This window comes from Strix uralensis, chromosome 6 (assembly GCF_047716275.1).
Source record: "Strix uralensis isolate ZFMK-TIS-50842 chromosome 6, bStrUra1, whole genome shotgun sequence".
In the NCBI taxonomy this organism is placed as follows: Eukaryota; Metazoa; Chordata; class Aves; order Strigiformes; family Strigidae; genus Strix; species Strix uralensis.
In genome coordinates this window covers 34988918-35014896 of record NC_133977.1, presented here as the reverse complement: position 1 = coordinate 35014896, position 25979 = coordinate 34988918, and the positions used below count along the sequence as shown (strand labels likewise).

The window sequence follows — 25979 nt, the reverse complement described above, 5'->3', positions numbered from 1 at the left end:
AGCCGAGCCGAGCCGGGCCGGGCCGGGCCGGGCCGGGCCGGACCGAGCCGGGCCGAGCCGGGCCGCCTCTGCGAGGGGAGGAGAGGGGCTCGCCGGGGAGGACGCGTGGGTCGAGGGGATTGTCTCGGCCTGTGGCGCGGCGCATCGCTCGCAGAGGCCCAAAGGGGCAGGGGCGGGACGTCCAGGTCCCTTCCGACCGGGCTGGAGGTTGAGGAGGATGTGGCACCGGCAGGGGTACGTGTGGTGGAGCTCTAAGCCCTTCTGCCCGCTAAGAAACTCTGCTCGCCTAATTATATAAAGTGGACCTTAAAAGCACGTTTTCCATTGCTCCCAGAGCACGTCGATGCTTTTGCAAGTCTCACGCAGTTTGTAATGGCATTAAACTGCATCCCTTTCGGGTGGCGAGGTGTGCTAGGGGCTCTCTGAGACACAAAGGGATTAGAAAGCCCGAGTGCTGACAGAAGAAGGGTGATACGCTGGCCTGAGGGAATTCGGGGTGAGTTTTGCCATTGCCTCCAAGGGAAACGGGATTTCACAGCCCCAGAGTTCTGTTGGTGGCTTTGCACAAAAAACCGACCAAACAAACAAAGTCACGTCAGTAGACACAGGTATGTTGGAAAGCTTAAGACTATCATCTATCAGTCAGAGATTCCATGACCTTGGCACATAAACATTCATCTTGTATTAGCCGTTTGAGGAATACTGCAGTCTGTTATTAAAATTGGTGAGTGATGATGGAAGCGTCACTTTAAATGACTGATAAGATTACACAGGGAATCCTTTGCTAATATAAGTCTGTTTACAGCTTTTCAAAACTTGTATGCCTGATCGGGAATGCTGACCAAGAGGAGGATGGCAGTTGTATAAATTAAAGTTGAACAACACGAGTGGAAAGAATGTAAGCCCTATATTTAGAATTTTTTTAGCATGTTTTTGTTCGATTTTGGTTAGTCTCACTACCTCAGAGGAAATTTACTGTTGTGCACAATAATACAGTTCCTCTTACAGATTTTGTGTTGCAAATGGAAAATTTGTACTTGGAGCCATGGAATGGAAAATATTATTGAGGCCAGGGTAGCACATTATTTTAAGCTTCTTGCTTATTTATTATTTAATACTGCACAAGGCCATAAATCAAAACAGCAGTTTGTGAGCTTGAAGCACCTCTCAACTTCTGCCTGAAATATCTAAAGCAGACTACAAACCCAAACAAATACCAGAGATAAGACCAGAAAATGTAATGGGGGAGGTGGACCTCTTCAGTCCTCAGAAGTGCTGATCCAGGTATGCTGGGCACCGCTTCGCGGCTCCCCTCTGCCCTTCTTCCCTCAAACTTTTATTGATCAGTGTTAATTTTAGGTTGGGGCCCTTTAAGGTCATTCAAGCCGGTATGAGAGTGTTAAAACAACAAAACAAACACAATATGGCTCCTGATACTAACGATTCAACTTTGGAACTGTTGAATGTTAAAGTGCTGCCATAGTGTGGATCATACAACTGAACTCTGTTGTCCGAGCAGCTAATCAGCCTTTGTGCGGCAGCTCCAGGAGCAAGAAGGTGCCCCCCGACCAGAGCCTGGCAGGAGGAGTTTTTATTGTCTAGCATTGGGTGAGTTCAACTGTGCACTGACATTAATGCGGCACCACCCTCAGCTGCTCACCCACCTTCCTGTTCATGAAGAACAAATACAAAAGGAGGGGTTTCAGCCCACTTCTTGAGGGCTGAAAAACCCAGCATGGCTCTTGAAATTGGTACTTTTTCCAAAAGTGTCTTTGTCTTTTTCTCCATGCAGTTCTCTGGTTCATAGGAGAGCCAAGGGGTATGTGCTATATTTATGAAGATAATTTCTTCTGGATGGATTATGTCTGGTGTCCTTATTGTGTAATATTTGCTGTTGTCATTAGGGAAGTTTATGTTCTGATAACTGTGCTTACTTAACACAGGATCTATAATACCTGTGGCCTTCTGGGTTTACAGTTATCTCCACTAAACAAATAACCCAGATGTTGCTATCCAAACAAAAGATTCAAATGCCAATTTTCTTATCCCTTATATTAATATTTAAAAATTAAAAATGAATCTGCAAGTTAACAACTCAAACACTTGGGAGAGATTGGAAGAACGTCTCTGCAGAAATCAGTTTGGATAGTGGAATTATCAGAAGAACCTTCTCTCCTTCTCTGTGCTGGGAGATGTGAAGGAAGAGAGATATGTTTTACACAGTCCTGAAAGTCAAATGTTGCCAATAAGCCCTAGAACAGATGAACATGCCCAAAGTGCTAGGGCTTGCGGTGGGAGCAAGGTTTCCTGGAATCACTCTGTCCTTGTACTTAGCACGCACACAGTAATCTACTTCAGGAGGAAGAAATGTAACTCCCTCTCCTAAAGGTTTTTTGGCAGTTTCAGGCAACAGATGTTACCAGTGCAAGGGAAGACATTTTGATCATTATGGTATTTTGTTTCTCCCCCAGGGTGCTAAGAAATTTTGGTACCATTCGGACCCCATTTCTGTCCTAACATGGACATGGCTCAGTCAGCCTCTACAGAAATCACGATCGCTAAGAAATCCTTCAAGAAAATACCCAGTGTCCTTCTGGGCAGCCTAGTGGAGGAACCTAAAAAAAGACAAGCTGTTCCCGATCACCTGCTGGAATCAAGTAAGTTTCTGCTCTCTGACTGTTCCCAGTCTTGCAGCAATCCTAGGAGGCACTTCGCTATTATTTTTTTGTGCGACTCACAGGCAGAACTCCCATCCTGTTGCTTAAATTGTATCTTCCTTTGAGCTCAAATCATAGGAGAGGTAGTCAGGAAAGAAACAGTGGCTGTACTGATCCTGGCTGACCCTAAAGTTTTGGGGTGGCTTCTGAAAGCCATGATTCCAAGAGATAAACTGGCAACAGGATCATGGCTCTGCTGGGCTAGTAGGTGCTGCCTTAACTTTCCGTTTAAAGAGTCATGCCTGCTTGACAGGAGAAATAATCTCTGTCTCATTTTTTTCTCTAGAATACATTGGGTGCAACATAAATAATGTTAGTAGCAATCATTATGTGTGTTTCACCTGGTCTCCTTTTCTCCCTGTTTTATTATCTACGTCTAGAGATTTATTCAGAACTTCAGAGGAGCAAGGTTATACAGGCTGAGCCTGCTGTGTTACACTATGGAGGGTATGAAGTGGGAAAACATCACCAACAGACACTGGTAAGTATGAGAGCAGATCCTCGTGGGGCTCATAAAAGGATAACAGAAGCTGAGTAGACCGCTTGTGGTCATGAGGCCTTTTGCTCTATGGAGTGCTCTCAAAAGCAGCACTTAAAATCAGTGGCCCTGTAGTAACAAAACAGATGAATACCACGCCGTGTACATCGCTGTCCTTTACAGTCTGTGTTTTACCTTCCTGTTTCCCATGTCTGTGAGCAGTGTTAGTGATATGTGACTTGCACGTCATGAATGAAGGATTCATGCTTTAGCTCCCTAAGAGACTGTTTTCAAAATGTACTTGGCCCGTTACTGTGTCTGCAAACATGTTCACTGGTGGGAAAATTTTGAAAGCACCTCTGGCCTTCTGGCAAGACCAGTTTAATCTAAAGAAAGAAACTCAGTGCATAGGTTTGATTACCTTTCCTTGTGAATAGTTTGGGTATTTCCTTTTCTCCTTTCTGCTTCCTCTTTGTCTGTCTTCTTTATTCATGTGATAAGTGTTTTGAGGCGGAGGTTGGGCGATTATCATGGACTGGGTTCTCCAGATATAATCAAGATGCAGGAGGTTTTACAGGCTGAACTGTCACCATCCAAAGGTTTGTTGTTTTGTGATCCAAAACAAAACCATTCAATATTACATAATTTCTGTTGTTTCAGACCTCTGTAAAAGCAAAGTCAGTAGTTTGTTTCATTTTTTGTTCCTTTTTCACATAAGCAAAACAGGACCAGAATTTGATTCAACAGTAGCATCTTCTTTAGCAAGACTAACTGTTATTCCTAGGTAAGGAATTGTGACTTGATTCCAAAGAATAAAAATGCAGCATGCAGGGTTTACATAATTTTCTTTTAAAAGACAAAGCATATTCAGAATTATTTCTACTAAAGTAAAAGTTATTACTTCTTTGCTATGGATGGTCTTACTAAAGTACAGTTGGCATTCTCAGTTGACCTCTTATATTGTAAAGTGTTTTGTGGTTTTGGTTTTCTTTTGTTCTGCAGAAGCTGATAAATATTTCTGGTGACGTAACAAACCTTCATATAATACCACCCCAGACAAAGTATTTTCAGATCAAATACAACAAAACAGTAAGTGTCAGAAAGCCTTCACACCACTCTTTGCATGCACCACTGGTTTTGTGGTGCATGCAAAGCACCATATAAGCATGTAAGCAGCTTTTACATTCTTTCTATCTTATTTTGGGTTGTTTTCTAGCACCGGCTTGTCCCTGGCTTGTCCTATGTGGTTACTGTTGATTTTTGTCCTGATGAGTGGCGATATTACTATGACTGCATTCGAATTCACTGTCAGGTGAGGATTTATTATAAAATATATTTATAGTTGTAATGGAATGAAACAACTATTAGGACATGATGATAATGGTAAAGGTACAGTTAATCTCCTAGAGCCACATGGGTTTATTCCCAGTGAGTCTGGATTTAAGTATTTCATTTTAGGCATTTAAATTTTTTCTACCTGTAAACATACCCGAGCTGTGGGTAGAATATATTGCTTATTCTGTTATTCTTTGCCAGTATATCAGTCTTTCTGATATACTTTCTATCAGATATACTTTCATATATATCAGATATACTTTCTATCACTGATGTACTGTCTTAGCTGAGCAGGCTTGGAGGAGCTCTGGATAGTTGCTGAAAGTATGGAAAGACAGATGGATACTGAAAGCAGGTAGAATATCAGTATCCTGAGGTGCAACATAGTGATGATCTTGAAGATGTTTTATGCCCACTTACTGGCCAACTACTACAGAAACTTTTTCTTTCCATAACATCTATTCATTGTAAGAAATAAATATTTACCCCCATTTTTTTTTCAGGGAGAAGATACATTAATTGTTCCTGTGCATGCTTATCCTGCTGTGAATGTTGTAGACTTTCCATCATTTATAAATCTGTCTGATGTATCAGTTGGTAAGAGGTGAGTTAAGGACAGACATTTGTCCACATTTTGTGAGACATGCACAAAATCTGCAAAAATCTCATTTTCCTCTATTTGTACAACTTAACGTCTTAGAAGCTTTCAGGAAGTCAGCTACCATCTGGACTGCAAAATAATTCTGTATATGAACTGTTTCAAGCACACACTCACAGGAAAGTAAATGCTGTGCAAGCTAAACATGTACATGGATGGGAGTAGAGTTTCAGTCTAAACTGGTGCCGACTCACTTCATTCATCGTATGGTGAAGCAATATGGCTGCTGTTCATAATCTGTACACTCCCAAGTGCTATGTGTTTTTAGCATTAATAAGTCCTAAGTGAATGGATCTTCTTTTCAGGATGAAGGGTTCTGGAAGTGAAGGTATAAAATGGTAATGGTAGGTGTACAGGATAGCAAATAACTAACCTCAGTCCAGAGGTTGATCAGTTGTTAGATTTGCTTCTTCTATTTGAAAATATTTAAAGTGATCTGATGTGGAGCTCTAAATGGCATAGACTTCATCTTACTCTCTCTGCAGCATAAATGTAACACTAACTATTCTCGTGAAGTAATCGGTAATGAAGGGAAAAAGAAGAAAGGAGATCCTGTTGATTAGGGTTTAGTTCTGTAGTATGTTGACTATTGTAATTATGGTGATTAGTGTAAAGATTTGGGTGAATTCTAGGAACTGAAGGTTTTAGCAGGTAGGTTTTGTCTTAGTCTGTGAGTTGGAAGTAACTTATGAATTCTACTAAAGCACAGAAATATGAATCGGCAAGGCATATACAAGAAAAGTGCAAAATTCTGCAGTAAAAGTGAGCCCAGAATTGTAGAATGAACATTTGTGTCTTTTTGTTTATTTGTTTTTCTAATCCCCTTTAATCTGTTAAACTCTAGTGAATCCGTCAGAAGTGACGTTACAGCTTTCGACAGGACTGAACATAACTCCTGACATTCTAGTCATGATGTGATTCTGTTTATTTGCTCCATTTTTAAAACAAGTGCTGAAGTATATAGAATTTTCATACTCTCAGAACATAGAGAAGAGATTAGGCAGAGTACAAAATACAATTTTAAATAATGGGAAAATTTTCCAACACAACAGGGTTGCTCAGAGATGCCCCTGAGGGAATTTGGAAGAGTTCCTGAAGAGAAAACTGGTGGTTTCAAACCTTATTTTTTACCAGTATTTTTCATTATTAGGCTATTGAAAACGTTACTAAAAATTAAAGCTCTCTGAGATTCTTGGTACTGTACAGAACCCAGGGGACTATGAGCTCAATCCATATTCCAGTGGAAAAACTGCCTTTTACTTCTGTAAGTGTAGGATAAGACCTATATTCTACCACACAGCTTTCTCCTTAGGTACAGATGATCCATCAGGCAACAGGCAGCATAACTGTCTTGTTTTGGTTACTGCACAAGCTGCACTATACCTTAAAACAAATTGCCTCCCCAGTCTGCTGTTACATCTTCATGAACAGGTCATATTAGCGCAGAGAAAAAAGGACTTTGCTATTATTGTTTATTTCCTTAGGCATTTCAAAATGTGCTTTCCAAAGGAACACTGTATAACATGTCTTTGTTAATCAGCAGGATAGGATTTCAGTCAGACAGTTTACAAAAACCAGAAGTAAGCCCGAGTAAATTGGTCTTGATGTGTAGGATGATGGATGGTGTTACACCAATGCTTTTGTGTTTCAATCTGATACGTGGAAATAGATGTATACAAAAGCAAGACAGCTTGAAAAGATGTGTGTTAATACCCCTCACACAACCTGTGTGAGACATAAAAGGGCTTTTATGAAAATCAGGCCACGGCATCATTATTTCTACTGTGGTTAAAGTCCAGTCGTTCTGATGCGTTGGATTTTGCAACACTTGAAGACTGCACAGTCTTTTCTCACTATCTTCCACAAGGAGCGCCATGGGAGAAGGCTGATTTCTGGTTCTGTACTTACTGTTGCTCCAGTTTGGACTGTTTGTACTTGCTAGATAATGCAATTTCTAAGAATTTGAAGATACACATAAATAACTTCTAAAAAGTAAATTTTATAAATTTTTCTGTAATCAGATTCTGTATGGGTAGGAGAAAGTAAGTCAAGACATAAAACGTCCAGCATTCAAACCAAGATATAGCTCTCATTTCCTCAAAGTGAAAGATCTGAAATATTTTGATAATTTGGAACAACAAGGAATAGCTATTTTCACATTAATAAGTAACCCATCCCTCTGAACACAGATAAATTCAGTGCGTGTTGTGTATAATATACTTTTCCAGCTTGTAATTGATGAGCAACTGTAGTTTCATTAATTTCTTTCTTCTTTCTCTCTTTTCAGTAAGGAGTATGTTATCCCGTTGCAGTGCAGCTGTCCAATAGATTTTGAATTCCACATTGATTTTATTCAGCCTCACAGAGCCTTCACTGTCCAGCCAACATTTGGTAGATGAAGTTTATTTAAAATTCTAAACATTAAATCTGTGTTTATTGAGTGTGGTTACTTGTGACAGTGTAATCAGTGCTGTACAGAAAAAGCCTTTGCCTCAGAGTGTTTCCAGGTAAATGCAGGCTGGTAAATATTAGTCATATGCAGCCTCATGGCAAATAGCCCTCTGGGCTGGTGGATTGCTTTTGTTAATGCCCAACTACAGACCTCTGGCAAAATATGGAACATCCCAAACAGTCCATCCAGTCTTTGCTGTCTTTGCCAGCGCAGCATTTGGAAAGGAGAGAGGCAGGAAGCCCAGCATTCACCTCATCATCACACCTTTCCCCAAGGACTGTCTGGCTCCTGCCCCATTAAAGGAACAGATATCTGTGTTTGTGGCATAGGTATGCATCATGTTACTTGACTGGGAGCACAGAGGAAATAAAAAGTGACCTCTGCTCTATCAAACATATCCCTGTTTTTCCCTACTGGTCTGGAAGAATTTGATAGAATTGTGTCTGTTGCTTCAGGAGCCATTACAGTGAGGAGCACAAAACACACCACTGCAGGTGTTTCATGGGGCGGCAGTGGGTGTTAGATTCAGTCTAGACCTCTGTGTACGGACTTTACAAGGTGCTCAGCTATTTTCAAGCCTAATGCTGGAGAGGGCTTTGTCCTGAGGCAAACATAACTATTTGCAGGTCAGTTGCTATCGTTGTTACATTTGCCAGGTGCCAGCAGGGGCATGTAAGTGCCCAAGTGTTCTGAGAAGAATGTGTAAGTGAATGAGACCTGGCTGCATAATGCACTTAGGCAGTCTGGTCAATTCCATGAACATACATAAACATCTAAATAAATAAAAACCTTCATGAATTTGACACTTAATGCCATTTGTGACACTGGAATTTAAATTTTGATTATTTATGCACTTCAATAAAAGTTGCTGGTGTTCCTGTATGTACAATGAAATGAATTCGCCCTGTCTTGTCAGATGGATTTTCATTCTTTAGAAGTAGTAGTTGGCTTCTATCAGATGTGTGGTTCATAAAGATGAACTATGCTGCTGCCTTGTTTTGGGTCATTCTTTCAGGATAATATTCTTACTTTGTGCTTAAAGAAGTTTTGCTATATCAAGGGAGTAAAGGAGCAAGATTAGGAACAAGATTACAATTGAGTAAAACTAGGGAGAATTTTTAAAATTCATCAGGAAGTTTTTGGTTTCTTGCATGGTCATAGACAGTGCCTGAAACTAATTAATGCTTTCTAAGTTGGCTTAATTCTTGGGAGAAAGGGGAACAAAAATATCACAGAAAAAACATCAACCCAGTAGAAGTTAAGTCAGATACTTTGGTAGCTAGAAACTCTGAGGTGCTGAAGGCCATCTGAAAAGCACTAAGAAGTTTCAGCTCCTAAAAGAAACTAACTGGTGTTTAAAACTACAGGATGCAGAAAACCAGCCAATGGTCACTTTGCAGAGTTAAGAAATTAGTATTTCTGATGAGCTGAATAAACTCCTTGTTGCAGAAATGCTGAGGAGCATCCGGGTCTGCATCCTGGGATTGCACTGAATATTTAGGGATATGAAGGATGGTTCAAGTGGTTAATAATGGAACAGATAATAAATGAGACCAAGTAGAGACAGATAATGCATCAAATCCAGTTGATACCCCCAACTTGGAAGAGCACGGAGGAATATGTTTATAATACTTTGCTCATGAAAGTAGAAAGTGCCAGAGACTTAAGACTGGCAGATGCAAGTTAAGAATTTCTACATATAACCAGGCAATCATTCTCACAACAGTAGGAACTATTATAGTCTTACTGTCAAATCTCTCTGCTATGGCAAAATATCTCCCATTATCTGGCAATGGATAATTCTGGAAAGATGCTTTGAGACCTGCAATGTTTTCCAGGGCTGCTGCCATCCATTTAAACATTAATATTGTTTTAAAAAAAACATAGTCCAGAATCAGTTTCAGCATACTTAAGTGGGTTCATGTTAGATGGACTCTTACTGTTTTCTTCTTCTAATCACAGGAATCATTCCAGGCAATGGGAAAGTGGAAGTTACTGTGAAATATTCCCCACTTGAGTATGGAACAGCACAAATGAAAATGCAGTTATGGATTTCACAGTTTGACTCGAAACCCTATGTATGTGTATTCACAGGAACATCAGCACCACATCTGGGTCTAATGTATGTGTGGCTGACTAATCTTTGAGTATTTTTTCCTGGTGCTAAAAAATACCTGTGTAATAGGATTTCATGCCATTTTGCTGTAATCATTTTAAGCATTCGTATCTATGAAGACTTAAAACGCACTAGTGTAATTCGACTGTTAATACATGTACCTGCTCTCTTACATCATTTGCTCAGAATGCCCTTAATCTGTATGAAGTGAAACTATACCAAAATAAAAATAATGAGAAGTTGCATATCTTTAAAGAAGCATTGAGCAGCCTCAACTTCTATTATGCTTGGTCTCTGTTATTCTTATTGCTGAGACCTTGCAAGATACAGGTTTTTTTGAGCAATAAGGTCCTTTGGGCTATACTTAATTTTTTGTGAACTGAAGATTAGAAAGTTTGGTTCCAGTTGTAATTTGGGAGAGAAATTTCTGGTCTCCTTGTATATCTAAAGGGGATGTAAATGCATGTACTAGACTTGTATGCCATTTACAGAGTACTTACAAGAGCAGTATCTGTCCTCCTGACACCTAGAAAAGAACACTTTGAGAAACAACAAAGTCGTCCAGAGAAAAAAACTGCGTCTGCAGGAAAATCCATGGTGTGGAGAAGAAACCAAATCAGCCAACCACGATCGAAGCCTATTCAAAAAGTAAAGGTGTGAAGAGATAATAATCACAAGTACTTTTCTGGGCTGAAAATCTTTCTTGTTTCTATTTCTTCCTATTTATTTATATCTTGTAGGAAATTGAATACCAGAACCTCAGATTCCCCACAGATTTGTCAAATCCATATGCTGTAGCTACTGTTTTGAATCAGGAACCAGGCAAATTGAAGATTAAGGAATTGAAAGAAGGTAATATAATTAAGCAGCATAAGCTTGGTCTTAGCATTATTTGTAGGTTTCTGATGAGGAACTCAGCTTCAGAATTGCCGAGGTGATGTGATTGTAGTTTCTGTAAGAAACCTTAGCTTTATGCATGAATGAGTTCAGTTACCATAATGGGTGGATTTCCCAATTAAAAATTCAATCTATTTTGAGGTGGGATATGGCTTTCTGATATTCCTGCAGCCCTTTGCCAAGGCAGTGAAGGGACAAAAACAAGACAGATGAAGGAAGCCATGTTTCAACTAAAAGTCAAACAAAATATTCAGGAAGAGGAAGCAAATCATCTGAAGTGGTAAGTGTTAGTTAACCACATTAACAACACCGGGGTTTGCTTAACTAAGGCCTCTATGAGTGATGTATGCAATATCCACTTCCATTCATACAGCATTCGTAATGCTGCCGTTTCATGTCCTGATAGGTTTGCTTTACAGATAAGATACTGTTGTTTTACTTTCATTTTTACCTCTTCTGCCTAAGAGCAGTCTCGGTAGTAATCCACAGTAGTATTCAATGAGGTCTTTGATTGCGTTATGGTTGCATTTAGAAAGAAAGCTGCTGAAAACCTTGTTCTCAGGCATCTCATCTTGTGCCCTTAAGGGCAAAAGAAGCTTTTGTCATGGCTGTCAATAAATCAAGGCTAAAATGTATAATGGAGTGAACAGAATTGCCCATGTACATCAAATGGCATAAAGCAAAACACATAGTCATGTGTGTAAGCACACCATGCTTTCATTTGCAGTCCACAGATTTGCTCTTATGCTGAATTTTATGGACCCCTAGACACCTTAGAAAGAGGAGAATAAATCTATTAGCCTTTAAATAAAGCAGACTGTGCATTAAGTATTTTTGTTGCCTCCACTGTAAATGCAGGCAAGTTCATAAAGGCAAAGATCCAGTATCTGTGGAATTTAAAAAAGAGATTATTGAAAACCGACAGAGGGAAGAAGAGCAATACAAGGTTAGTCTTTGCTGGTTTTTCTATAAATTTAAAATCAAACTTATACTTTCAGATTATGCAGTGCACTAGTGAATTTGTATCAAGCTCTCTACATCTTCCATTTTTCTTCATACATCAATGTAAATTGTACTAGCTGTACTTCTTACTGCAGTTATATCTTTATTATGCCTGTGTATCACTGTTTCTGAGGTGGTTTTATCTTGGAGGTAGACAGAGAGAAGGATAAGGAAATGTAACTAGGTATTTGCCCAAGCTAGCAGATTTGCACCCAGCCACCCAGCTGCATCACAGTGCAACATTGCAGTGTAATCCTGACAGCACTGTGGCTACATCTAACTTTCTGTTTATACTGTGCCTCTCTGAAGAGCTGATGTCCTGAATGGCTCACAGTTAAAGAGCTAAACCCAGTCAGTACTCTCATGCAGAGCCATGGGGAGAGAATTCATCATGTTGTTCTTCTACACCTTCACCCTCCCTCTCTGGTTTCTTCCAGTCACCCCAGACTGCAGGTCATCTTCCATGGAGGTGACAGCAGCAATACTTGGTGGGAGGAAATATTTTTCCCCATATGTCACAACCCTCAGGGATGGGTGGGGGCTTGTCCCTCTTATCCTGCCTCCTGGTTATTCAAGCAGCTTCTGACATCCCACTGACTTCCAAGCAGCTGTTTATGGGAGTAAAATTAGTTATAGATAGGGTAAAAGCTTAATTTATACACTGAATTACGCACTGTGAATTAATTCAAACATTCTATTTAATAGTAACAAAGGAGAAAGTGGTAAAAAGGATCTAATTTGTGAGATTGTTGTATAACTGAATTAGATGTCTGTTAACTTTGTTTAGAAACATTTATTTACTTACCTGTTGGCCATAGGGGCTGTGGAGATCTCTGGGTGGTTTCACAGTTGCCCCCATGACTTTCTGACAGAGGTATATTTTTGCTCATGCTGTCAGTTTGTTCACCTTGAGTGTCATTAGGCCTTACAGAGTATTTATTATCCCTCCATCATTTGCTCAAGTGGTCACTCTGTTATACAGCTTGGGAGTGGCTGTCATGGAGACTTTCAACTGGTCTGTCTTCCATGGTACTAAGTAAAACCTCAGTCCATGAAAATCATGGGAATTTCACTCTGCAAAATAACTCCAAAGTCTTTGTTTAAGACATAATGGTATCCTGGAAATGAAACAATAGGTAAGGAGGACTGGGATGAAAGTGGCACAATGAAAAGAAGCACTGGTATTCATCCAGCATGCCTGAACACTTCGAGAAGGTCTCAAAGAAGTGAAGTGATATCAGTAGTAAACTGTTTCACACATGAACAGGTTAAAGAGTTGGCAGTGTTGGAAACCATGACAGAGATGTTCACAGAATGTCCAAGGCTAGGCTGGACAGGGCTTTGAGCAACCTGATCTAGTGGAAGGTGTCCCTGCCCATGGCAGGGGGGTTAGAACTGGATGATCTTTAAGGTCCCTTCCAGCCCAAACCGTTCTGTGATTCTATGGGAAAGCTGCAGGAAATTTCTGTAGTGCTGTCGTCTGGGAAGATCTGTTCAGGTGCTAACTTATGGTGTTGGTTCTGGCTGATTTCTGGCTATGCAAAGTGAACTGTGTTTCATTAGGGCAGGGATCTCATTGAAACTCAGACCCAAAACCACTTTATTTTACTTTGTTTGACTTGCTTAAGGGTTGCAATAATCACTCCCTAGAAGGGAGTGAAGTCTGTGTTTTCTCAGGCACCTCCAGAATGTTACATTGTAAGTGAGCTACACTAATTGTAAGGGTGGAAAGAATTCACTGGATTCTTTGTACTAACATGATTGTTCTTCCTGGTGACAAATTAGATCCAAAGAGGAGACCCTATCGTAGAACAGGAGTTTCAAAGGAAAGAAGTAGAAGTTTCTTTCAGACGCGTTATCCGGCCTGTTGACCAGGTTTGTTTGTATGTTATTATCACCTGCTATATGTTATTATCACCTACTAAGCTAACAAACAGCCATAGGTATTTGGCACTGAATGCTCTTCCTCCTAATATTCCCATTTCTGTGTCAGTGTCTTATTTCCCATTTTACTTTTAGTACAGTAGGACAAGCACTGTGCTACATGCACATCTTCTGATTACCTAATATGAGAGACAAGTGGAAATCCACAGGTCTAACTTGACATTCACATTGCTTTTTTCTGAAAGTCCTCTCAGGAGTAGCTTTCTCATGCCTAAACATAAGATTAAGCATGTCACAAGATTTCCAGACTTTACCTGTAGGTCAGATTGACAGGAACCTTTCTGGTACTTAGATTTTTTTGTCCTTCTCTTCAGTGTGAGGTACTTCCTAAAATCCATTTCCTAGGATTATTGGGAGCATTGTTTAATAGATACCCTGCTATTGAAAGAACTTTGAATATTAGCAACATATAGGATCCTTGCTGCTGCCTCCTTGAGGAACATAATAGCTGTTGGACTTGGTCTTTTACTATATTCTTATGTCTGTTACGAAGTGCTGAAAATTGTTTGATGAGGCATGGCATGGGGTTGCATGGAGTTGGTGTTCTGAGGACCTTCCTAATCTAAACATTGGTTGAGTGGCTGCCCTCCTGTTGAGAGGTACTGTACTCTGGAGCTGCTGGAGTCTCTTCCAATACCACATTCTTCTGTCACATCAAGTTAAAACTCAAGAGGAGATTAATGCATCAAGAAAGAGATTTACTTGTGTTCAGAGAGCATTCTGACAATTTAAGGTATTAAATATAGAGACATCACCTCTGTCATGTCCTGAGCCAGAGATCACTAGATGTGGGGAGGTTATTCTGGGGAATTATTGCTCTAAGTTTATCCTGGTCTTTCACCCTTCTGTACGTATGTGTTATCAGCCATTATTGGAGACAGGATACTGTTTTTGCTGGGCCCCTGGTTTGAGCCCCTACAGCTATTCCAACTTCACATCTGTGAAAGTTGAAGTGTGTACTTGGTAGAGACCTAGTCCATTCTCTGCACTGTCTGACTGCCCATGTATTGCACTTAAGTATGTGGTTGTCATTCATGTGGATGCAGACCATGCTACATTATCTCTGCATTCCCCAAACTGCATCTGCAAATATTTGGTGATTACCTCCCATTAAGCCCTGCAGCGAAGGCTTCTGGTTAAATGCCAATACTGCAAATGTTTTCACTTGTCTTAATTTCAGTGTTTAGAAATAACATATGGATTCAGGCCAAGGAATGGCTTGGGCTGGAGGAAATTTCTCCCTTGTCTAGTTGTAAAAGGGGTGTCCTTTTTCTTTTCTGCTTCTCTTTTCAAAAAATACCATGCAGCATCCAAGTGTCCATCCCACATTCAACTTGCTCCATAATGACCCTTGGGACAACAGAAACAGGCTGTTGAGGAAATTCCAACAAGCAGCATACAAGGTAACGTGGACAACCAGAATGCAGTGTGATAGCATGATGTCTTGGAAATAGCACAAAAGAACATGCAAACTAGCATGTAAGAAGTCTTCACAGCTAGCCAGGGATTGGATAGTTTGATAAACATGTCCCCATTCACAAGGAAATAAGGATCTGGAGTAAGTTTTGTATTCCTCTGGTGCTTCAGGTGGTGCTTCTGCTGGTGCTTAGTATTGCAATCAATACTAAACAAAAGCAGATGAATTTAGATTTTTTTAAAGTAAAAAATACTTTTGCACAAAAAAGAGAAGATTTCAAAATGCATGTAGAATACTGTGCTCAGTTTTGGGCCCCTAGTACAAGAAAGACATCAATAAGCTGGGGTGAGTTCAAGATGGTTGGAGTCTGAAGCACTCACTCTGTGAGGAGACACTCAGCCTGGACAGGGAAAGTGGAGAGAGAGAGCAGCACCTTCCAACACTTCTGAGGAGGTTATTGATGATGGAGCCAGAATCTTTGCAATGGTGCATGGTGGGAACATGGGAAATAATGGTCATAAATTCAAGTAAGAGAGGTATAGACCATGTACAAGGAAAGCCTTTTTCACCATGAGAATGGTCAATCATTGGAGCAGGTTGCCCAGAGAGACTGTACAGTCTACATCCTTGGATGATTTCAAGACCAGAGTGGATAAAGCCCTGAGCAGCCTGGTCTGATCTCATCACTGACCTTTCTTGGAGAAGGAGGTTGGATTAGGACCTCCTAAGATCCCTTCCAACCTGGAAGCTAAAGACTAATCAGTAAAATCACTTATCATTTGGTTTAAATATTATCTTGCATCTCCACTGCTTTTTTCCCAGTAAATCTAAATGTAGCAAGCAATATGGAAATTTCCTGCTCTCCTAGTATCCAGTTTGGATATTCTCCAACCTTTCACAGTGTAAGGCTTGATATGGAGGTCCTGAAATGAAATGCCCTTTCCTGTATTGCACAAATAAGGAGGTGGCTAAATGGCCCCTTCCAGTATTAAAACCTAGGACTCTTCATTGTTACCCTGCGATATGTGGCACTAGGCAAATTGCACAGTGCAGGTTACTACTTATTCTCGTTCACAGAGCCACAAGTATTCATATGCCCTGATCAACTGACTGTTTACCCATTGTTAAATCTGTATATGCCACTAGACACAGCTGAAGGATTAGGACTTAGCCAAAAAAAGTCTAATTAACCTGTAAGACTAAATGAAGGTTTGGACTGATTTTGTTGTGTAATGTCACTGTAGAGTTGAGATCTGTTCTACATCTCCATTTTCTCCCTCCTCAACAGAAAACTATAGTAAAAATTCTGAAATAGAGAAGTCTGAGTGAGCTCTGTAGAATACAGTTGTAATGTATATACATTTATGTGGCTGTAAATCTTAGAGTGTTTGGCTTAATATTAAACTTTAAAATCATTCTCTCAGATTGTGATTCAGATTCGGCTAAATCGTTTACTGCTTCTGTTCCGTGGGCTAACCAGAGAAGCCAGAGGTTTGGAGGAAGGCTCTGTGCCTGGTAAGGAGTAGAAGAGCAAGTTGATATTTTGGCCATGAATTATGATAACTCAGGTTGTACTGCAGTGTGTCAGGTGCATTACATATAAATGTAAAGACAGAGTCCTTACAAAGGAGTCTTCAAGTGAAAAAGAAAAGTATGACAGGGTAGAAATGGCTGTAGTCAAAATATGTCTATTTTTCATGCACATTGTTTACCAGATTTAAAAAATGTGATTAGTTCTTCTTAGGAGCTTTGCAGCTTATCTACTTAATAATGGGGCAGAAGCTGTGAATGCTCCATCACTGGAAGGGTTCAAGGCCAGGTTGAATGGGGCTTTGAGCAACCTGATCTAGTGATAGATGTCCCTGCCCATGGCAGGAGGATTGGACTAATTAATTTTTAAAAGTCCCTTCCAACCCAAACCACTCTGTGATTCTACTTATAGGCCTGAGGAACAAGGGCAGATGGGACTATGAGAGAAACAGACTGGTAGGTAAGCAGATCAGGTGGATCCCAAGAGGTTAGAGGCGTAGGATAAGATGAGCTTATCACATGAGGGATGGAAGAGGGAAAGAAACCTGAATGTGATGAAGGCAAGATATCAGCAAAATGAGATGGTAGGAACTGTGAGATACATGGCTAGGTGGCCAGTATTGGGTTGAGTTTTCCTCCTTATCATTTTCTCATACAAGCTGTTTCAAGCAATCACTTTTCTTTACAATGAAATGAAAGTGCTGGCCTGGAAAAGTCGCTTGCTCTTTAACAGTCATAGAAGGAAACTGGCCTTGGATGGGAGTCACAGTTGGGTATACTGGGGGCAGAAGAGAATTTGCGTCTCTTATTTCCCACTCCCTTGTACACACACAATTTGACAACTGCTGAAACACCTTTCCATATCAGGCCTTTTCCTGCTTCTTCAAGTAGGCACTTTCAATTCCCTGTATGCAGCAGTTGCAGGGATGCTTCAAGGAGAAGGTGTAATGCCAGTTAGTGTAAGAGAGACCTCTGACTTGTCTCTGCCTGGCTGAGCGGAATGAGATAGAGGACCATGCCAGAATGAGGGGACTGTACCGTCCTTTTAGAAAAGAGGAAATTAGATCTGTCTGCTAGTCAAGGTATTGTGCCTGCTGTCTTGTAGATGTGGCATTTAAAGCCTTTAGGAAGTATTACCTTTTTATATTAAAATGACTAGACACATCCTGTCTTAGGAAGATGTTGAATATATTTTGTGGTTTGATTCTATTTTTGAAACAGTGTATTAAGATATATTACAAAATCTTAATTTTTGCTTTCTGTTCATGACAGAAAGCAGGAGTTTCAGCAAACCAGACAAAAGTGAAGAATGTAAGGGCATTTCTTCCATCATATCTGAAGATCGTATATTGCCTTTTGAATTCCCCCTTTACAGTTCCCATGAATTGCACCATGATTTGGTAGGTATAGTAACTAAAATGGTGGCCAACACTCAAGATATAATTTTGTTGAAGACATTGGCCCCAGGCCCAGTACTACCTTTATTAAAATTTCACAGTGTGACTGGTGTTCCACAAGTTAATTCAGGACTTCAGATTTACTAGGGGTGCTGCTGAAAACAATGAAAAAATCTTTGCATCCTTTTAATTGCATTCTAAAATTCTGAATAATACATTAATGATCAGAGATAGTTAACATCCATGATTTTGCAGAAGAAAGGAAATGAAAAATAACTGAAATGCTGAAGTCCAAGAAAGGACAGGAGAAATATCAAACAAAATGTTTGCATAATTATTTCCATATGTATTCAAGTAGCTGTGCTGATGACTTGCTGCCAATGTAAAACAAAATGCCCACCATATTACTGGGTTTTAAATACTGTCTTCTTGCAGGCACCTGATGCTCTTGGCCTAGTTCCTATCGAATCTGTAGATGTGAAAGTCAGACACGTTCTTCCTTTTTATGACTTGAAGGTGAGTCAGTACAGCTCCCTCAGCTGTATCATGTTTCTGTCTTTCACCAGTCCAGTTAGATATGGTTTCTGCCTGATTCAGTGACTCCACTGTGCAGCCCAGTAGAAATATTGCCCTAATATGGCTGTGTGATTAGCATGCTTTTATTAAAAAAAATCTCATCTGTTTCCATAAGTAACAAGCTTATAGTCAGCAATAGTCCCCTTTCTCCAGACAGAGATGAACCACCTCAGGTGAAATTATATCTCAAACAACAAAATCCTTATATGAATGAGGATACTGCAAGCCCTGCAGACCACAGTTTTTCCTTTGATTATAGTTTTATAAAAGTGACATTACAAAAGTGTCTTTACTTTTAGAAATGGAAGTCTTCTGCTTATTTGACATCCAGTTCTGCACGCTTGGGTCCTTCATTCCTGCATAGGAAATGCAAACATCTCCTTCTTGAAATATATGATGTTTTTTCAATTTTATGAGTACAGAAACATTTTTTTTTCTCCTGACTTCTCTCCAATTCTCTCTCTATTCTCTCCAAGTTTTGAATAGCAAAAGATCAAATTCTGCACCCCATCAAAGTACAAATATTTCCTCAGGTTCAAGTCAATTTATATTTTGGCTCAATGTCCATTTTCCTTTTTTTCAGGTGGTCTAACAAGTCTAGAAGTTTCCTTGTGTGTCTTTTCCCTTTATTATGCATTGGTTCATTTATCAGTGTTAGATATATTACTTAACACAGCTTTTCTCCACCCCATTAAGTTCAATATATTTGATCAGGAAACTGTTAAATCCATGATCTTTCATAGAAAAGCAAGAATGGAAATCTTCCTTTATGCACTCATTCAGCTTGTCCTAGTGAAGTATGGCTTCTCAAAGATTTGGTCATGTACCATGTTCCAGAATAGTGGTACAAGTATCTTTTATCACAGAGTTGTGATGTGTCCATGATAAAGCTGGAATATTCCATTCCATCTATGAGTTAATCAAAAGTGATTATTGTCATCTCCTGCAGCACATATTTTTTCTTTGCACTTAGGTTCCTCAGCATTCCAGCATTATGAAGTATCAGCCATTTTGTACACACTATGCAGCCACTAGTTACAAACCTCGAAAACTTTCCCGACCACTGAGACAGGGAGCCCAGGTAACAAGTCACCTCAAATACAAACTTTGCTGAATTCACTCCCAACCCTACATTTCTACAATTATTTGATTAATTTTGTCTCAGCATATTACACCAAAAGGCTTAGTACACTCTGAAAACCTTTGATGTCTGTGTTTTTCAAGGATGAGCTGATTCAACTATTTGCCTCTCCTGAGGGGCAACTTAACATGGTCTCCCAGAGCCTGGATGTTCACAAACCATCCCCAGAAGAAGTAGCAGAAAGCCATATCAGCCTCTTAAAACTGGTTCCTCCCCAAGCTTTAGTCTATCCTACAGAGCGCCACCCACTACGCATTTTTGTAAGTACAAGTTGACTTCTACAAAGAACCTAAGAAAGGAGGGGAAAAGGTGTTTCTTTCATCAGAAGCCTGATATGGAATTGGTGGGCAATTCTCTTACTCAGATTGGTATATAAAACTATCCAGAGTGAGAGTAATCCTTCAAGGTGCAAGCCCTGGTAGGTAGGAGTCACAGAGATCATCCCACTAAGAGGGGCACCATTTCACTTTAGGGTGGAATTTGATCAGTTTAGGGGAGGGATGATAAAGCAAAGTTGCCAGTGATGGAAGAGAACTGGAGATCCTTCTAGCCTCACACTCCACAAATGGTCTCTGATCCCAGGGTTCCCTGGAATGCCATGGGGTCCCTCCCTTCTTCTCCATTTGTTTCCCCATTTGGATGTTAGAAGAAAAGCCATGATCTTGGCATTTCAGTCCTTCTATAACCTCATGCTCTTGCCCAGGTAGGTAGGACAGGGGCAGTCTTTTCCTTCTGTTCAGCTAGGGGGCTGCAGTTCTGCCTGATCCTTAGGTAAACTGAGAAAAGTGAAGTCAAACTCTGCTCACATTGCATCCTGCTGCCTTAGAGTTTCCACTAGTTCTCATAGCATCCCAAAACCACATTTCCAAATTATTAGGCACAGAGATTCAAAAAATCACAACCATGTGCATGGGAGGATTTTCTGTTACTTAATTGTTATGTAGGTTGTGCTACTTGGCAACAACTACAGAAGGTATTTCCCACACAGTGCAGCACAGTCTGGAGGTCCCTGAGGTGTCTCTAAGCAAGCAGAGACAGTTGTATAGCTCGGTGAAGTGCTGCGTGTGGGTACAGGCAGCATCTCCAAGCCAACGTGGCACTGTGCCTGGCTTGGGTGGCTCTTTCTTCAGCATTACTTAGCTGCAATGGCCCAGAGCCCAGTGTGCTAGTCTGGTGGTCTTGGCATAACATATATGGTGTAGACTTGTCCTCACTGCAGTTGGCCAGGACTCCAGTGGACTTACTGATGAGATCCTCTGTGCATCTCTTTCATCCCTCTGTCATGTCAGTGTAAGAGCCAGGCACAGTCTGATCCCACGCTACCCAGCACTGGACTTTATTCAGAAACAGATGCTAGTGCAGTGAAATAGATGGCAAAATGCTCACTAGCTTCTACCACAGTGAGGCCAGTTCCAGTTCTCGGATTCTGAACCGTTCAGAGAATCAGCAACGGATTTTGGAGGAATCAGGCAATAGTTTTTTCTTCCAAACTTGGACACAACACCTAACTTCCTGTATTTTAGACAGCAGAGAGTATGGACCAGTTTATGGGTCTGTGATGGGGAGAAGAGACAGGAAATGAAGGGTCACACCAAACAGAACAGTCACAATGAGACAAAGGTGTGAATCTGGGGAGACTACATTAATTGCAAGAACTGAATTGTCATCAATTTAGTTCATTATGCTGCTCAGAATGATTTTTTAAAGCAATATCTTCTTTGTTTTTAGAACCCCACTCCAGGATTAGTTCCAGTTTTACCTCCTTTGGCCTATTCTGAAACAGATATTGAATATCATCTTTGTCCTGATCCAAAATATACCTTTACCAAGGAATGCCCCAAAGGATCCAGTATTCCAGTCACACAAAAGAAATTTCTGCATCACAAGGTATGGCCTTTTGGGTTTATTGTATGAATTTCTGGCTTGAGTATGTTCTTGCTGAGAATTTGCTCCAAGGAATCAAAAAGGAAGATGAACAGTCATCCTAGATAGAAGACATTTTCAAATAGAAATTATGCATGCACCTGAATAGTACATGGGTCAGAATAACTTGTTCTTGTTAGGCTTTATCCCTGTCTCTCATATATCCCTGAGTATTTCTCTGTTCTTTCCTTCTTTTCACTGTCTGTTGTATTTTCATGACCTTGCAGCGGAGGAAGCATCGTTTAAATATGGAGAACTGCAGCTCCCCAAATTCAGTTCTCACCCAAGAAGTCACATGTTCTGTCCTGCAAGCCTCCCTCCCCACTCTGTTATGTGTTAGAGGTCTGACTGATGTAGCACTTGTCATTTCAGGAAGTGATTTGTGGAGTAATGGAATGGAGAAGATTCTTGCCAGTGGTGTATTCCATTTTTTCTAATACTCCCACAGTGACAAGTACAACACCTAGGTAAGAAAGAATTTGAATATACAGTGCCTCTGCCCTGCACCAGTTTCTGCTGTCTGTAGCTACATTGACCAGTAACTAGTCCCAGAGATAAAAGTGGGCCTCCTGGTGGAATGAATTGCTGCTCAGAACTCCAAAACCAATGGGGAAAACCCCTGCTGACCTCCTTGAAGGGTGAGTTGAGAACAATATCATTAGAGGAAATACCTAGCCCTGGAAGGAGAGTTTCAGTCTGGGCTTTCAGTAACATCTCTTCTGAACGCTTTTTATTCAGTGCTAGATACCCCAGGAGGTACAAACTCTGTCTGTCCTGCAGAAGTATGAACAGTAAAACCCTTAACGCGTGGGCACCTTCACCCAGTGGTAACCAACACCTCTCAGGCTCACGTTCGCTCGTATCACAGCAGGTTCCGGTGCACTCAGATTTGCCAGGGTTATTTAAAAGTACATCATCTTCATTGTAACCACAGATCTTGTGAAGCTTCAAAATATAAACATTTAGTGCTGTTACTCTCTGCCCATCTTAAACTAATACCATTTCCATCACAGGGATCCTTACAGCTTGGATATGCTTCCGAGAGACGTACCACCAATACTGTATGACTTACCTCAGAGAGACAGGGAGAACATAATTGACCAGTAAGTTTCTCCTCTATTTTGTATTCAGGGTGATTGATTACATCTTAACCACTTCTATAGATGTGTCTAAACCTGTCCCAAGAGATCTTCAAAGGCAAAAGCACGAAGTCTCTCTTGCATAAAACATACTTTTGTTTTTGTTGGCTAAAAAATACTTTTAAAAGGATAAAGCCCAATTGTTCTTCATCTTACTAATTTTTAGTGAGACAGATGAAACTGAGTTCAAAATGATTCTTACTCCAGAGATGGTGAGAGCTGAATTTCCACAAATTGGGCAGTCACTCTCAGAAGAAGGCAAAGAAAAATCAGCAAAAGAAGAAAGGTAGGTATAATCTGAAATTAGGGGGGAGGAATGGGAAGGAATCTGAAGACAAGCATCCCCTTCAGAATTACATAGAGAGTCATACTGACATGCTCTAGGGGCTCCATCACGTGTGCAATGCAGATCTGGTACTTTGAGCAAATTTGCACTGCAAATGCGATCTCTGAATTGGACTTCAGAAAGCAGCTGTGAATGTGACACACTGGCCTGGGAGACTCTGACTGCAGTTTTATCAATACGATCTAACACTTGAGGCAGCTTTCGTGCCTTCACAGAGATATTCAATGTTCTCGGACCTGTGGCTTTTGCTTTTCAGTGACACTTTTGGTTAGATATTTATTAATGCTGGCAGAGGAATGAGCCCTTAGAATTTCACCCTGACATGGTGCTTTTTTCTTACGCTTTTCCTAAGAGTGGGTCACTTTTTCTCCACTACCCGAGCTTCACCAACCACACGTGTTTCAGGCATACAGCACAGCATGTAAAATAACTTGCATTCATAAACACAGAATTACTTGCTCCCTAAAATGTTGTAAACTGGCCACTGTAAGGGCCAAATTCTGCCTTTTGTCTCCAGTGTTGTCAGGCCAATATCCTGAGTTTGCAGCTCAGCAAATAAACCTTGAGGGGGAACCTGAAGACAAGGAAAGCTCTGAGAGACAAATGGGTCTTTGATGGGGTGGATGATTACCACCACGGTTTCAGAGCAGCATTTCAGAACTGCCCAGCAGTTCTGTGGGGCTGGACACAGATGTGAATGCACTGTGTGAAACTTGGGGGTATGTGATTGTGCAGGAAGGATGCAAGGAGGTGTATGAGCTGGTAAGTGGGATGCTGGGCACAGTGGGCTTGAGCAGCAGGCAGTAGGGGTAGGATAAGTGATTGCAGAGCAACAAGGAGCAAGTGAACTAATCTTTCTGAGTGACAGTTGCCTCCTCTTTAAAGTGGTCATGATGTGGCTTAGATGTCAACATGTGCACAATAGCCTGAAACTTTCGAAGCCACCAAGAGATCTGAATGTCTCATTTTCTTTAATTTTAGAGGGAAGTTATTTGCTTGACATTGAAATCCTGTGCAGCTGTCAGCTATTAAACTTTAAAACAGTGCTGCCCGTTATGAGCTCTCTGACAAAACACTGATTGCTGTATTGTGATTACTACAGCATTGATTGAAAATAATTTGCTGTAAAAACACAGGTGTGTTGAACTCAGTGCTGCTCTTTGCATTTTATGACATGCTGCGTGTCAGAACACGGGCATTTGGGATAGCTTGTGTAGCTAAAGAGTGATGTTTTTGTCCACAGTGATACAGTGTTGGATGGCGCTTTTTCTGGGTAAGTAGTTTTATAACCATAAGGTTCTTTCTTTTTGAAGTTTTAGATGTTTTCTTCAAAAATGAAAATACTTCTCTATATTAAAAACCTCTGGGTATTGGTATTTCCTTGTTGAAAGCTTCCCAGTTTGTTTGCCCTTTGCAAAGAGGGAAACAAAAATTTATTAGCAAACAATGAAGTCCCAATCCTTTGTTTTGTCACTGGAAGGTTCTTTGTTGTTATCGACAGGGTGGTGTTTCACTAGATGACAGAAAGCACACATTGCTCCTCTACAGCAACTTCAGCATTTTATCCTCAAGGCAAATCAATTTTTCACATGGATGCTCTTGTTCAGGCCATTACAGCATATGTTCCTTCATAGATAAAATGTAAAACTCAGTCTAGTATCTGTTTACCTATCAGATGGTTATCTTTCCTAACTGGCCAAGCCAAGACTGAATGTTCTTTTCACAGTTTCACTCCTTTTCCAATTCTGCATAAGTAAAGGAATACCCTCTGTGTTCGTTATAAAAAAAGAGAGAAATTATGTATGTCTCTTCCTTTGTCAGCATTCCTAAGTAGCTCCTCTGGCTATTATAAATACAATTGATGTTTTATACTTCTTGCAGAGACCCGCACAACCATCCAGATGGACATTTTCAACCCCAAAACAACGAGCTCAGAGAGAAGGTTCAAAAACATGTGGAGAAAATGAAGCTGAAGGCACTTAACAAAACCCTTATTCTGGGATAAGAGTAATTTTACGAAGTCCATGGTTTGGCACTGCTTATCCTGTTAATGTGTGAGGCCTCCTATGTCCCAGCTACCTGTACTTATGTTCAGTCAGGTCAGCAACTTCTTACACAAAGAGAAGAGAACCACCAGTAATGCCACCTCTGTCAAGGACTCTCACTGTGACCATTACCCCAAACATAGTAACCGCTCCAGTGAGAATCCTCAGCCATGTACCTGCTCATTTTGTCCTGGTGTGAAGGACCACAGTACTACCATGTAAATAGTTTGGTAATTAATTTACAGCCCACCGTTTTCAAATAAAATGTGAAAACTCCTCATGACCAAATTCTTCTGATTTTGTTTTTTTTTTAGTTATGACCTGTCCTTGAATTTTTGCAGGTAAGTCACTAAATCTCATACACTGTATGACTGTAAATCATACACTTGAGATTTTTAATGAAAGGGAAGACTTGAACACAGTTACTGTCCACAAAGATAATGTCCAAGCAGATCTCATTAGCTGTTCAGGTGTTAATTCCATGCACAGATCTCTTGGCAAAAGGATACATGTATTGGGGCGATGAACTCTAGAGCCTCCTGAGAGACCTGTAACGCTCAGGGTGTATTCCCTAGGAAAGGAGGTTTCTCAGCATATCACTTTCAGCTGAGATGTCTCCTACTTTCTTGTGGGCAAGCTGGACATCAGACAAAACTGGTTTTATCCATAGTGAGTTGATGGCTCATTCTGAAGAGTGATCCAGGCTATTTGTGCTGAAAAGCACATATCTTCTATACTAAAAGGCATGGAAAATGCAGCAATACATACTACATTCCTAGGAGACATACTTTTTTCCAGACATTCTTAAAATCCCTAAGAAAAGACATTTATTCCAGAGAGAGAAGATCAGTGTAGACAAACTGTAA

At 40.5% G+C, this 25979-nt stretch overlaps 1 protein-coding gene across 1 annotated transcript; it reads left to right on the top strand.

The window, feature by feature from the left end:
- Positions 1-804: 804 nt before the first annotated feature.
- Positions 805-25073, top strand: CFAP221 (cilia and flagella associated protein 221). Its single transcript, XM_074872327.1, has 25 exons — positions 805-898; positions 1520-1608; positions 2472-2657; positions 3098-3198; positions 4198-4284; positions 4412-4507; positions 5034-5134; positions 7476-7579; positions 9603-9762; positions 10287-10410; positions 10497-10608; positions 10825-10933; positions 11512-11599; positions 13441-13530; positions 14907-15002; positions 16441-16531; positions 17819-17946; positions 18379-18459; positions 19493-19600; positions 19744-19920; positions 21389-21547; positions 21956-22050; positions 22597-22686; positions 22889-23008; positions 24950-25073. The coding sequence occupies exons 3-25, from the start codon at positions 2519-2521 to the stop codon at positions 25071-25073; spliced, it is 2580 nt and encodes an 859-aa protein (XP_074728428.1). The 5' UTR covers positions 805-898; positions 1520-1608; positions 2472-2518.
- The last annotated feature ends 906 nt before the right edge of the window (positions 25074-25979 follow it).